Here is a 14214-nt window from a genome sequence, read left to right as displayed (position 1 = left end):
GCCCTTCCCACTGCCAGCAGCACAGCCGTGTGTCCCAGAGCCCTAATGGAATTCCTGAACTGAACTCGGAGCCCAGCAGGCAGCAAACACAGCCTGGACAGCGGGTGCTGCTCCCTGTGCTGCCGGGCTGATTCGCCCACTGCTGCCTTGTTTCTGCCTCCTGGTTTTGTGTCCCCTCGGAAAGGACACTAAGGAACAACTGCCATTTTCTCATGCGTTTGTGGCTGCAGAACCTCAGCCGAACCGCCGGGCTACTTAAAAACCAGATTATTTACCTTCCCCAGGCACTTGCTGCTGGTGCTGCAGCTCTGCGGGAGCAGCTGCCCGTGATGTCCGGGAGCCTCCCTGGGCATCTCTCCAGCTCCCTCCCCTCCCAGCCAGGGCTGCCCGGGCCGGGCGGGGCCGGAGGGTGCCGGGGGCCTCCGCTCGGACACGGGGTTGGGTTTTGCCGTGTTCCCGTGGCTCGGACGGCGACAGAGAAGCCACGTCTGCCCGCGGCCAGCCCCGCCCGCGGCTGTTCCCCAGCAACGCCCCTTGCAGCGCCAGGAAGTGAGATCAGCCGGGGCCGAGCGGGGTGCTCCGCTGCGGGACCCTCACCGCGCCATGGGCCAGGGCAGGCTGCCGGCCCGCCGGGGGCTCGGCTGCTGCATCCTGGTGCTGCTGCTGCTCCTGGGGGGCTCGGGGAGCCCCGGGACATCGCCACCGCCCGGGGAGCCCTGGGCAGAGGAGCAGGGACCCGTCCCGGAGGGGGGACCCTGGGGCAGGGCGAGGTACGAAGCCGTGAAGAAGCACTTGGGAGCTGTGGGTGCTCTCTCCAAGCAGTATTGGCAGTACGTGGCGTGCAAGGTGTGGCAGGAGGGCTGCGAGGAGGAGGAGAAGAAGGGGGAAGAAGAACGAGAGTCCATTCCCATCCCAAGTAAGCACCTTGCTCTGTTCTCTCCCATGCCCAGGAGGGAGCAGCAGGTCCGGACACCCTGCTGTGCCCCCGGCTCCCGTGGCCCTGTCCTGTCCTGTCCTGTCCTTCCCTTCCCGAGGGTCGCTGCCCCGGGCACCTCCATTCTTGGTATATCCCGGGATGAGGGGAATGCATTTGTACTTCTTGGGCTCTTGGAGCTATTTCGAACCAGCTGCTGCCAATTCCGAGCTCATTATCCCTCCCCATAGCCCGGGCTGCCCGCAGGGGCATGGCTGAGTCTCTGCACCTCGGGAGAGGGCTGCCCGAAACAGGGCTCAGCTGATGCTACTCAAAATGCAAAAAAGCCACTTTCCTGGAACATCTCTGCTCAAACTCCTGCCGCTTCCAGGCTGGGGCTTTCCTCTGGTGGGCCAGGATTACCTGGAGATCCTCTCTGCCTGGTACTGCAGCTTTGGCAAGTGCTGCGAGACGGGAGACTGCAGGATAATCAACAACATCACAGGTAGGGGCTGTGCTGTATGTGTGGTGCTTGCTTCGAGGTTTTTTTTCCTGTTCAAGTGTATTCTAGAAAGTGATATAAGTGAATGGCTTTTCTGAGCAGGGTGCTGAGCTGTGGGAGGGTGAGAGGCTGAGCTGAGTCCTGTGTCCCATTTGAAGTTCTGAGACCAAAGAGAGTTTGTTCCTTACTGCACAGCATATCTGCTACAGCTATGCATCCCATAGGTTCCAAGCACATGCAGTGGGATCCAGACTGGTGAGGACTCTGCCCTAAGTCAGGAGGGGACACTGAGACCTGTGTGTAAGCCATGAGTCACTGTGTTTTGCTGTCCCTGAGATCCCGGTATCCAAACCCTCTGCTGGCAGCGTGGGAGGGCCTTTGGGCATCAGCGCTCTCTGCAGCTGCCAAACATCTCTGCCTCTTCCTAAAGGAAAAAAGGAGTCAGTGGAAGACTTGTGTCTTTTTGGGGCCAGAGGCTGATGCAGACAGGGCACAGGCAGCCTGTTGCTTTACTGCCACTTCTCTTGAGTAGGCAGCCCTGCCACATTTTCTCCTCTTATTCCCACCTGCAGCAGCTGTGCTGGCAGTTTGAGGCTGAGCTCGTGCTCTCTCTCTGCAGGGCTAGAGGCAGATCTCAGTGGGCAGCTCCACGGGCAGCACTTGGCCAAGGAAGTGGTGGTCCGGGCAGTGCAGGGGTTCCTGCAGAGCCCACGGCCCCAGAAAGCTCTGGTCCTGTCCTTCCATGGCTGGTCTGGCACAGGGAAGAACTTTGTGGCTCGGATGGTGGCCAGTCACCTGTACCGGGATGGGCTGAAGAGTGACTGTGTCAGGGTGTTTGTGTCCCTCCTCCACTTCCCACATCACAACTACGTGGACTCCTACAAGGTGAGAGCCAACAACACAGGGTGGTTCAATGGGTTGCTGGGGTTCGTGTCCTTCCTAGCAGCACGTGTGGGGCTGTGGCTGTGGTTTGTGAGTGAAACTGTGGATCGCATCTCACTGGTTACTCCTGGGCTTGCAAAGGGCTCAAGGCTTCTCCCCTCTCCCACTCTGCCCCTGAGGTCAGTAGGCTGAGGGTGCACAAGAAGTTTGGGACACACCAAAGAGCTGAGCCCAAATGACCAAATGGTTATTCCATGTCATTTACTGTCATGCTCAGCAATAAAAGCTGTGGGGAGGGGGTTTGGGGGCAGGAAGCCATTGCTCAGAGACTGGCTGGGCATCAGTCTGTTTGTGGCAGGGTGGCTGCCCTGTGGCTGCCTTTGCACCACTTCATTTCTTTCTTTCTTCTTTCCTTCACTTATTAAGCTATTTTTTTCTCACCTCGCTGGTTTTCCTGCCTTTGCTCTCCCTGTTGTCTGCCCTGTCCTGCTGGTGGGAGGAGAGAGAGCAGCTGTGGTGCTTGGCTGGGTCATCCCAGGGCATCCTGGGGGCTCCTGAACTCTCCCCTGCTGCTTTGCAGGCCCAGCTGCAGAGGCAGATCAGCGAGACCCTGCAGCACTGCATGCAGGCCTTGTTCATCTTCGATGAGGCCGAGAAGCTGCATTCCAGCCTCCTGGATGCCATCAAGCCCTTCCTGGCTCACCACGACAGTGAGGGCCAGGCAGATCACCAGAGATCCATCTTCATCTTCCTCAGGTGATTTCTGGGCTCCTGAGGGATGGGGAGGAACCAAGTGATGGAATTTATCCTGTGAGGTGTGTGATACGATGGGCTCAGGCTGCAGGGGAGGGCATGGATACCTGGTTCCCTCGTGGTGGTTGCCTCTGTGGTCAGTTTTACCTGTGGATGCTGGGTACTTCCCCATGGAGCAGGGCATTTTTGGGAGTAGCTGAGGTCCAGCTGAGTTGGGACACCTGAGCCAGTGTCTAGACTTTGAGGCAAGGAAGCAGAATCAGTTAATGTGGTGTCACCCTGCCCAGCTGAGCAGGAGATGTCACACTCCAGGGGGCAAAGCTGGGGCTGAAGGTCTTGATGGGAAGTTCCTGTGCACTGGTGGGAGGTGGGCAGTTTCCACTGCCTGGCTGTGGCTGCAGACTGAGGTGCTGTGAGGTTGATCCTGGCATCAGCACAGCCTGGTTTAGTTGGTTCCTTTCACAGGAGTTGGGCTCATGTGCACCCCAGCACTGTCCCTAGGTGGGATGCAGCTGGAGAGAGAAGTGGGACATCTCAAAACCAAGATGTGAGGCAAGCACCTATCTAAAGTAGCCAGAGAAATGCTCAGCACAGGGTGGACGTGCTGCCAGCTCCACTGGGATGACCTCATGTCCTGCAGGGCAAGCCATGAAGGTCCGGAACGGACACTGTGTCCCCCCCACCTCATGCTACCAAGCAAAGGGGAGCAGGATGCCTTGAACTGCAGCAGTGTGTAATCCCAGGGGTTTCATCATCCCTGGTGGCAGTGTGACACTGACCTGCTTTAGGAGGGGTGGCTCTGCTCCAGGGCTCCTGTGGACACTGGCACGGTCCTGCAGCTTTGCCCAATTGTGGGAGTTGGGGATGGGGTGGGAATGGCTGCCTGTCCTCTATCAAAAGAGGCTGTTTCTCCCATAGTTTGGGTTGGGAGCAGGATCAGTACAGGCTGTTTTCCCCCTAACAAGGCAGGAATGGGGGGGTTGGAAACAGTGGTGGCTTTTTAATTTTGCCTCATTTCTATCTGGGGTCCCAGAGCCTCTGACATTAGAGGAAGGTTTGGGTGCAACCCACTGCCTCTCTGCCTCCCACCCACACAAGCTCTTCATCCAGCTGGTTTCGAGTTCAGTGGGGCATTCAGGCCTGGGGCCAAACCCCTCACCAGCACTTGGGAACACCTTTGCTGGACCTGCTTTCCAGAGTGAAGGGCTGTCCTAGGACCCTCAACAGCTGCCAGGATCTCACATTCACCACCACAGAGCTGCCCCCATGGGTGTCCAGAGGAGTCCTTAGTGCTGCAGCTTTGTCCCGTGGGCAGAGGATGCTTTGCCAAGTCCTGGGCTGCCGTTTGAATCCCTGCCCTGGACCTTTACTTCCAGTGGGACTCCTGCCATGTGTTCTGCCCTTTAACTTGGACTTTGTGGTGGCTTGTTCAGCGTTTGATGTGGAGCCAAGCGTCACCTGCGAGGTTGCTGGCTCCCGTGCCAGGACAGGGGATTGAGGGAGATGGAGGATTCTGCTACTCCTGGGTCTGAGCTGGCAGGATGGCAGATAGCTGTGTCAATGCCTGTGGAGAGGGGCTCTTTGGGAAGAAGGATGGCTCTCCATGTGCTGATCCTAGGCAGCAAATCCACAACAGAACTGCTGGGGCCTGTCTGCAGGGAAGCTGCTGCAGCTCTCAGCAGTTCAGCTCCAGGGGCAATCTTGAGTGACTTCACTCTGTGTCCACAGCAATCTCGGTGGCAACACCATCAATGAGGTCGCCCTGGACTTCTGGCGAGCCGGCCGGGCACGGGAGGAGATCTCCATGGAGTTCCTGGAGCAGCAGCTGCGGCTGGAACTGCAGGAGGCTGCAGGTAAGAGCTGGGCTTGCTGTGGGCAGGCTGCCTGCAAAGCTGCCCTGTGCCACACAGGGTCATGCACTGGAGAATGAGCCCTCACTTCCACCCCAGCCCAGGGTTGTTGACAGTGAGAGCCCTGTCCTTGGTCCCCATGAGCTGAGGCACGTGGGGAGAGAGCCAAGAGTCCTTCTGGCCCCCTTCAGCCCTGAAAATGTTCAGGGGTGAGAGGCAGCCCAACACCACAGGGCACTACCAAGACTTCTCTGGGGCTCCAGGTGTGATCCATAGAGATGCTCTGTGCTCAGGCTCAGTGCTGACCAGCTCTGGCACAAGGCTGGATGGGCTCCTTGGAGCCAAGCCTGGCCTTGCAGAGAGATGATGCTCTCAGATGAAGCTTCTGAGTTTGTCTTGTCTTGTGTTTTGCTCAGAGAATGGTTACGCCCACAGCCAGCTCCTGAGAGAGAACCTCATCGATGTGCTGGTGCCGTTCCTGCCGCTGGAATACCACCACGTGAAGCTCTGCGCACGGGATGCCTTCCTGGCCCGTGGGCTGCCGTACACCGAGGAGACACTCAACAAGGTGGCCCAGATGATGGTGTTTGTCCCCAAAGAGGAGAAGCTTTTCTCTGCACAGGGCTGCAAATCCGTGCCCCAGCGCATCAATTACTTCCTCCCTTGAACACCAGGTGGGACCACACATGTGCTGAAGGTGGTTCTGCACTCTGAGAGCTGCTCTCTTTGCACAGGGTCAGGCAAGCAGATGACCCAGCCAGGCACTTGCACAGGGACAGAGACTTAATGCCTCATTACTCCAAGAACTGTTGCAGGGAAGGAGGTGCATGAGGGGACAGCCTGTGCTTGGCTGCGTTTGGAGTCTGTCTGGTGTTTGAAGTCCCTTCTTTTAGCTGGCAGTAGCCTGAAGGGGTGATGTGGTTCTGCTGACAGATGCTGTTACATGTGACTGGGGACTGGGAATGTCCAAGTCCTTGGTTCATAGCTGTGTGGTGAAGAGAGGCGTTGGACAGGCTGGTCCTGTTGAGGCAGTGTGGCAGAAGCCATATCCCTATCCCGTTTTCTCTGTCACTTTACAAGATCACCCAGAACTGTTATGCTGGAGTTGAGTTTTCCCTCTCTGTTGCTCTCATGCCTTTCTAAGGTGCCTGCTGCTCAGGGACACACGGGCCAGGATTGTAGTCTGTACAGGGAGAAACTGACTGAATAATCTCCTCTGGAGATGCCGAATCCATAGCTCTCACTTCGGAGTGTCCATCTCTCACTGGAGTCTTCCGTTGTATGGAAGCAGCTGCCGGGGTGAGGAGAACTTTTGCTGCAATTATTTTTCTAAGTGGGTTGATGAAGAGTATGTCTCCTTCACTGCAAAACCAAACAGGAGAGACTTTTTCTGCGAAGGACAAAGGGCAGGTGAGGAGGATGGTGGCTGAAGCATCATGCTGCAGGTGAATGTGAGTTTTTATGAATGCAGTAAAAGCTTGGTTTTTTCCTTCTTTTTTTTCATTTTTCTCTTCAGTATGTTTCACGCTGTGGTTTTTTGGCTGGTACCAGCATTATTATTATTATTATTACAAGGGGCTGTTTGCTGTCTGGGTACTTGCCAGATGATAAGTGTGTTACAGCAGCTCCAAAAAATTTCAACAGTGTTACAGGAATCACTTTGTGACCTCTGGGTCAAAACTCACTTCCAACGGGGCTGTACTGGTGAGGAGTGAAACAGCACATGCCAAGGACGGGGCTTGACTTCTCAGCCACCCCCACAGGGAGACCTTTGATCTATTTTCAGCTTTGACCCATTTAGCAGTGCCAGTGATGAGCAGCACGACCTCTAGGAAAGATTGACCAGACATGTCCTAGCCCTGCAGACTTTGAGTCCCTGCTTGCCTCTGGGGTCACTGGCTCCGTTATCTAACGAGGCGTCATAGTCCAAGGCAGAGGATGAGCCTGGCTGCTTTCCTGCTGCTCAGCCAATGCAGTTGGCTTAACTCAGCTGTTGTGTGAAGTGGACCTTCGAGCTGTGCCAGCATGTGTGATCAGGCATTTCTGAGACTTGGTTTATGGTTAATCTCAGGTGTCAGAAACCTGAGAAGCTTCAGGGGCAATGGACCCGGGCCGGGGATGGCAGCTGGAGCTGCTGCCCCACAGGACTCAACTCGGGTTGTGTTTGCTCACCTGCACAGAAAGCTTAGCAAGCTGTTCGTTGAAGGTTGGTTGTCTAGAAGGTTGTGTGTAAGCCAGGGTAACCTGGGATTTTTTCTAAATACAAAAGTCTTCAGTTTGTCTTGGTTAGGCTGACACAGGCTAGGGTGGCAGGAAGATGGTGCTGGTGTCTCAGTGCAGGGCTGGGTTGAGATGGGCAAGTGGAGCAGCTCTGGCTGTGGCTGGTGAGAGAGGTGGTGGCATTACTGACCAGGGCGAGGCAAGACCTGTGCTCTGCTGGGTCACAAGTGCATGTGTCATACTTGGGTGAGCTTTGATTACACCCAGGCAGCAAGAGCTGCTCTCTGACCACACCGAGCCAACAGTTTGGTTCTACATAAAGATACTACGTAAATAAAGATAGTGCTTTTTTTTTTGCAACATAGTGGGATTAAATTATTTCTCCTTTTAAAACAGGTTTATAACAATTTTTTCTACCCAAATGAATGAGCTTCTGATTAGGACTGAATAGCTTCAAATATTCATTAAGGGGAAAAAAAAGCAGCATCTACTCAAGTGGCTTTTGCCAATAAAATATTGCAACCTTTATTTAAAACAAAATGCAAATTGGCAAAACTTTGTGGAACGACAGGCAAAGAGGCCCTTTCAAGGGCCTTATTTACATCAAGTTTAACACTGTTCGCAGTTCACAGTCAGACGATAGTGAGAGAATTAAATTAGAAAAACAACCAAAATATATTACAATAACAATTAAAAAACAAAAACAGTTGACAACACTGCTAAGAGTGATTGGTGATTAACGTGTTTCATTTCAATCCATTTCTGCCCTCAATGAGTTCACTACCAATACAAACAGTGCCATGTGAGCCGAGCGGGCTCCGCCTCCCGTGCACAACAGACACATGGGGAAGAACGACCTCCTTTGGTACAGACATTGCTTAGCGTGGAGCTGTGAGAAACACAGTGTCCCAGAGTGTCCCAGAACCTCTTGTTACCTGCCACCAGGGATTGGGCTCAGGGGTTTGTTCTACATGCCAGGGATCTGCAGCACAACCCCTGCACACACCTCTACTGGGCAGTGCCCTGGGAGGATTCCACATGTGCTGCAATCACTACCTTTCCCTGCCAGCTCCTGATGAGCAGCAGGGCTGAGCTTAGTGGGTTACATGAGATGGCAGCAGCCTGATGGCTTTGCACCCACTGTCTTCTGGGGTCATTAGTGCCTGTCACAGGTGTGGATGCCCCAGAAGAAAAGCCTGCCTCAGGTAAGTGGTTGGGATTGCTCTGTGGCTGCACAGCATAACGATCTCTGCCTGGTGGGGAGGGGCTGCTCTGTCCCACTGAGGGGTTTGGTTCCCTGTGCCCCACAACTCCTGCAAAAACACCCTGGCAGATGTCAACACTTGTGTTTGTCTCATACACACGAGGCCAGTGGCACCCAGGAGAAACGTCCTCAGGAAGGCAAGGACAGCCCTCCCTCCCTCCCTGCTGCATTCTGCATCAGCAATGCTGCTCCCTTCAATTCCTCTTTCCCAGTAGCTAAATTTGGTGCAGTCCCAAGATCCAGACTCTTAGCTTCATCTGTCCGCACTAATGAAGAACATGACTAAATCGAGTGCACCACCTGGGGGTTAAGAAGGGTGTACAGTGCAGGAAGAAGAGGGAATTGCACCCGTGAGTCAGCTAACTCCCACAGTGGTAGGAAAGAAAGTGCCCCACTGAGCTCACTTGGTGAGCACAATGCTTTGTGCTTGGCGTTACCAGGCCCGTGGGTGCCATCCCCGTAGCAAAGACAAATCTGGCCCATACCAGAGCAAGTGAGAGAGCCCAGCTCCAGCTGTACCCCCACAGCTGCCTGACCGAGCTGAGGAGAAGAAAAAACAGGATTTATGCCTTGTTCCCTGCCCCAAACCATGGAGCATGAAGTGCCCTTCACTGGGACAAGTAACAGGGCATCAGCACCTGCATGTTCCTTTGCACATCTGGTGCCAGGAGGAAAGCAGAGAATTGGCCACAGTGGAGACCTTAAGGCTGAAGAGAAAGCCAGACCCAGCTAAAGGGAGAGGGAATGCTAACAGTTTCAGGAGTAGCTGTGGAAGGAAGAACAACTGGATGGTGAGTTACAGCAGAACCAGCTTTCTTACACAGCATCCTTTTGCTATCCTGCCAGAGGGCAGGGGGGTGTTGCAGTTTGGGGATAAAACTGTAGGGCAGCAGAAGCCCCAGCAATTCTGCAGCCTTCTGTTTATGGGGGAAAAACCTGTGAAGTCAGCACTACCTCTGCTACAATCTGCCTACCTGATTTTAGATGACAGGTAAGAGCAAACACTTTCCATGAGAGTGACAACAGGTGAATCCCCAAATTTCACTGGCCTGTGTTTTTCCACCACAGGAGAGGTCAGAAGTTAAGGGGCTCCAGTGTTGGGCACAGAGGCTGTACAGTCTCTATGCTTGAAGATGCCTAAAAGCTGCCTGGCTGAGGTCCTCACAGCTGGCTCTAGGTGGCTCTGCTTGGGTAGAGTGTTTGGAACAGATGACCTCTAAAGGTCTCTCCAACCTCAGCCATTCTGCAACTCTGGAAAAGCAGTTGGATGCTGCCCTGTCCCACTGCCCATCTCTGCTGCAGGGGCAAGGAGAATCCAGGGGGCAGCTGAAAGGAAGTGGGGATGGTCAGTGTTCATTGGGACACAGCTGCTTTCTTCAGAAGGGGCTGGAAGAGGGGAATTCTAATAGTTCAAAATTCCGTATTGCTATTCTATCAACTTTTGCTGGAGCTTTTCTGGAAGACTGGCATTCGGAAAGAAAAAAAAAAAAAGCTTCTTTCAAAATACTCATCAGAATTGGGCTAAGCTTTAAAAGGTTCTGGATAAAATTCCTTTCCACTGCGAATCCCTTCAGTTCTAGCCCATTTGTCCCAGGCTGAGCAGCAGCACAATGATGGAACCACATGATTGTCTGCCAGGGCAAGCAACAGCTGCCCTTCTGCCCTGAAGAAAACAGAGCCCCCCACCTTCTAAATCCTGATTGTTTGACAAACCACGTGAAGCAATGCCACAAGCCACCTTCCCCTCGCAGGTCACCTTTCCAAAGGCAGTTGGTTTGGATGCACACCTTCCATAAAGATGACTGAAAGAGATAAGGTAAACCACAAAAGCCCTCTGCAAAGTCTGCAAGATAAGAGGTTGGTACTCTGCCTTACATGGCTGCAGAAGAGCTCTGAGGGCTGCAGGGGATCAGGACTTGCCAGCACAAGGGGTTGTCTGGTTCTTTTTTCCCCCCACCATGTCCCTGTCTGGGCAATAGAAGCTCACTGGTCCACTGTACCTCACATGCTGCTCCTCTGCCGTGCCTCCACACACCCTGACAGAATTTTGCTTAACTCAGACCAGTGATGAAATGAGGATTCTCAGACACCAGCCCATTTCTAAAGGTTTTTCCAGGCCCTATGCTCTGTGGAAAAAACAGGCACACTTGCTGAGACACCCAGCCTGCTTCCAAGCACCAACATGTGCTTCTAGACAGAAATGGAAGTGTCCATTTTCTAAAGTCACACCTGTGCCACAGCTCCACTCTAAATGCTCAGACTAAAAGCAGCACAGTCACACTTGAAAAACAAGTTTTAAAAGCCTTTTAGCCAAAAATAAAAGATTTATGGTGCAAAGCAAGCAAGATCCTCTATGACCAGCAGTGTGAAGTGAGCAGCAGCATGCAGGTAATGTATTTGGAGCCAGATTTCAGGCCTGTTTCCTTCCTTTCACAAACCAGCAGCTGAGGTCTTCCTACTTGCCAGTACCTTTACACCTCAGGGAGTTGTGTGTAGGCACAGGAGACCAGCTTTTTGAGGCCACCACAGTCTACAAACAGCACCAGGACCAAGGATGACAATGTCTACCACTCTACTGCTCTCATTCTGGGATTGTTAGAAGGCATCAGAGACCCAGTGGGAGCCCTTCAAGGCAGAGCCAGAGCTTTAGTTGTCACACCTCAGGCAGAGGAGTGCACAGGTTACGTGCATGTTCCCTACACCACAACGTAGGATTCTGGTCTAGCCTTTATTTGTCACCTTGGGATGCAAGGAAGCTGGAAGCCAGCGTGCTAGGTAAGCACTAGAACAAATCCCAGGAATCTGGCGGTGTGAAGGGTTAGGGACAGGTCCAAGGAATCCTGCAGCAGTAAGGACACATGGTGGGCAGGCTGGGCTGTACTTTTTGGCTCTCCAGCTGGCCCTGCAGTGCTGTGACTGCTAAAGGAATGTGGAGAACAGCTGGGGGGGGCAAAGGCTCTGCCATACCTACCATCGGTCCTCACGGTAATTAAACAAAACTGGGGAGTCAACGTGGTAACAAGTTAAAAACAATCTAGAGCTTAAAAAAGAAATAACCCACCCACCCCAACAACAACACTGGCAAGTTGTGCAAGAGCCCCAAACTACTCAAAAATGACCATCAAGCAGCACCTGTGCTAGACCACTAGAAATAGGTATTAGCTGAGTGAAGGCTGTGTGGTGGGGAAGGGGATATTCCAGTGGTAAGTCTGCCCAGCATCCCTGACGCTTCCGATACAATGATGATGAGAACATGGTGGATGAGGTGGACAGGAGGGAAAAGGGATAGTTTCATATATTAACTAATTTTGCAGTTCTCATTACAGCAGCAACAGCGCTATGGAAGTTAAGCCATCCAGACCAGTGCATCCACCTCCAGCAGCTCTGATTACTGTCAGTGCATTAGACCTTTCCTGCACACGACTCCCCTCTAGAGCCCCTCCATCTTTGACTGCTCTGTTGTTGGTACCAGCAGAGCCCCAGTGCGTTTCCTTGGCCTTGTCAGGGCAGCAAAGCACATGTGAGTGCAGCCAGGGCAGGATCTGTACAGCTGAGCAGCTGCAGCCACCCCAGGACTCCAGCTGTCACCACTGTCCTGCCTGGAGGGAGAACCTGCCTTCGGTTCTCTTGCCTCTCTGAGGGAGGAGAGGGAACTTCCTTCCCTTGACATACCAAGCAGATCAGCCTGACTAGGTAGGGACAGATCCTTGATGTTCTGCCCCTTACAGCTTTAAGCTACCCTCTCCATCCCCAATTTTTTGAGATGAACCTGTAAACGTGAGGAGAACTCAGTGATCTGAGGTACTTCACATACTCAAGTATCAGTCTTTCCTTTTGAAAGCATCAGTACAGAAAAACAGTCCCCCCCTCCCCGTGTGTGTTTCTCTTACCCAGATTGACAGTAGCTACCTTTGCACCACATCGCTGATTTCTTGGACACATGACAATAAGTTATTAAGGACGGGGTTTGCCCCAGGGACGCCAGCAGCTGTCGAGGACACCTGCAGCTCCTGCAGGCTGAGTTCCAGTTTGCTCACGGCTTCCCGGAAGGCAAATTTGTTGCGCGTGTGGGGGATGCAGTCCACGTAGCCTGAGCAGTAATCCAGCAGCTGGTGCCCCGTGTCCACCAGCTGGCTGTTGGGCGTGGGCTCGGCGATGGCACTCGAGAGGAGATCAGCGCACTCCAGCAGCGCCTCCTTGCTGATCTTGTCTGCGGAGATTTTCTCAGCTGCCTGTTTGGTCTTTCTCAGTGCTACCTTGGCACCAGCCGTGCCATTGGCCATTTTCACTGGGGAGGTGGAAGACGATGACAGAGGCACTTGAGGCGGAGGCATCACGGGCCTCCCAGATTTTCCACCAACAGGTGCTGCTGCTGCTGCTGCCTTCTTACTCCCTTCACTTGATTCCAGTCCATGCTGTGCTCCCGCCACACTGCTCAGCTCTTCTGCTGCATCCGAGCAGGCAGCTGGCTGTTGGAGGAGCCGCATCACTGGTGGTGGAGGTGGAGCACACTTTGGTTTTACCCGTCTGGGCCGGTCCCTGTCGCTGGAAGAAGTGACCTGATGCTCAGATAAGAGCTTAAATTTATTACCCTGAGAGTCTGTGCCAATGAGCTGCACATCTGCTGGAGTGTGTTTTAGAGTGGGTGAGATTAGGACTGGCACTTTGTGGTTATGAGTGGTTGGAAGTATTGCTGCAGCCTTTACTGGAGATGACCACCCCGGCCTCTCGCCATCTTCAAGGGCCCCTTGTCGTGGGCCACTGTTTTTTTCTTTGCCCTTAGGAGCTGCCACTAGCCCTGGACCCTCCTTTTCTTCCGATGCTAAGGGAGTTCGGAAAGGGAGTGCTGTGGCACCCCTCGGCAAGAGTTTTGCTTTTGGTCTCTCTCTGGTCAAAGCAGGGCCTTCTTCAAACCTTTTGGGAACCAGGTCGTTGGCCCTCCCCGTGCTCTCATCGGGCTGAGAGGAGGTGGACACAGTCCGTTCCAGCTGAATTTTTGACCTCTGGGAATTTCTGGGAAGGGTCATTGCCATCCTATCCTGCTCTGGAAGCCCTGAGGACATGGAAGATGTAGAGTTTGACCTTGGAAAAGGCTTTGAAGCTTCTTCGTTGCCAGTGGATTTTCCTGCTCGTAAACCCAGGGTCTTTTTAATCAAGCGTGGCGTAAAGAAGCCAGTGATGCCCGACCACCCTCCACCAGTGCTCACGCCCCCACCGCTGCTGGGCCCAGTGCCATCCTCGCTGTAGAAGGTCCTCTGCACAAAGCCCCCTCCGTAGCACTTGGGGGGTGCCAGGCCAGTGTCCTGCTGGGCGGGAGCAAAGGAGAACCCATCCACGTGCTGCAAGGAAGCAACAGAGGAAAAGTTACCCGTCAGCTCGTATTTCTTGTGGGGCTGGTTCTCCATCTCCCGGAAGGAACTGCTGCGCTTGGGAGGTGTGGGAGCATTCCTCTTCTTCATAAAGGAGCTGAAGAAGCCCCCTTTCCTGTCCCTGGTGAACGTGGTCTCTTTGGCGTCCTCCAGGAGGCTGCTGGGGGACTTGTCCCTCTGCTTGCGGGGCAGTGCGGGGGACCCGCCTGTTGGCTGTGTGCTTCTGATGAAACCTGGGCAGAAGAAACAGGTGTCAATCTGCACAATCTACTTCCATCTCCCTGTCCTGCACTGGGCTTTATGGGCCAGGTGTATTTACCTGCCCAGGTGCGGCAGAGATAGAGTGAGAGAAGAAGTGAGCACTTGCATTTTATTTTTTCTTTTTTTTTTCCATTTCTGTATGTGACTTGTCTGTTGTCTATACTGAGGAGGCCACTTTGGAGAGAGTTTAAAAAGAATTA

The 14214-nt window shown here is 53.6% G+C and overlaps 2 protein-coding genes across 3 annotated transcripts in view; one reads left to right on the top strand and one right to left on the bottom strand.

Annotated features, from left to right (window-relative positions):
- Position 1: 1 nt before the first annotated feature.
- Positions 2-6401, top strand: TOR3A (torsin family 3 member A). The gene is made up of 6 exons (XM_085068610.1): positions 2-916; positions 1305-1418; positions 2035-2300; positions 2878-3053; positions 4779-4903; positions 5317-6401. Exons 1-6 carry the CDS (start codon positions 604-606, stop codon positions 5565-5567), a joined length of 1245 nt encoding a protein of 414 aa, XP_084924736.1. The 5' UTR covers positions 2-603; the 3' UTR covers positions 5568-6401.
- Positions 6402-7620: 1219 nt separating this feature from the next.
- The window catches only part of ABL2 (ABL proto-oncogene 2, non-receptor tyrosine kinase), a 45467-nt gene continuing 38873 nt past the window's right edge, over positions 7621-14214 (bottom strand). For both annotated transcript variants that reach the window (XM_085068607.1, XM_085068609.1), the window contains exon 11: positions 7621-13986. In XM_085068607.1, coding sequence (XP_084924733.1) covers positions 12290-13986 — 1697 coding nt within the window. In that variant the 3' untranslated portion in view covers positions 7621-12289. The remainder of the gene's footprint in view (positions 13987-14214) is intronic.

This window comes from Lichenostomus cassidix, chromosome 8, assembly GCF_008360975.1.
Source record: "Lichenostomus cassidix isolate B80296 chromosome 8, HeHo_3.0, whole genome shotgun sequence".
Taxonomy (NCBI): Eukaryota; Metazoa; Chordata; class Aves; order Passeriformes; family Meliphagidae; genus Lichenostomus; species Lichenostomus cassidix.
This window is presented reverse-complemented; position numbering and strand designations above follow the sequence as displayed.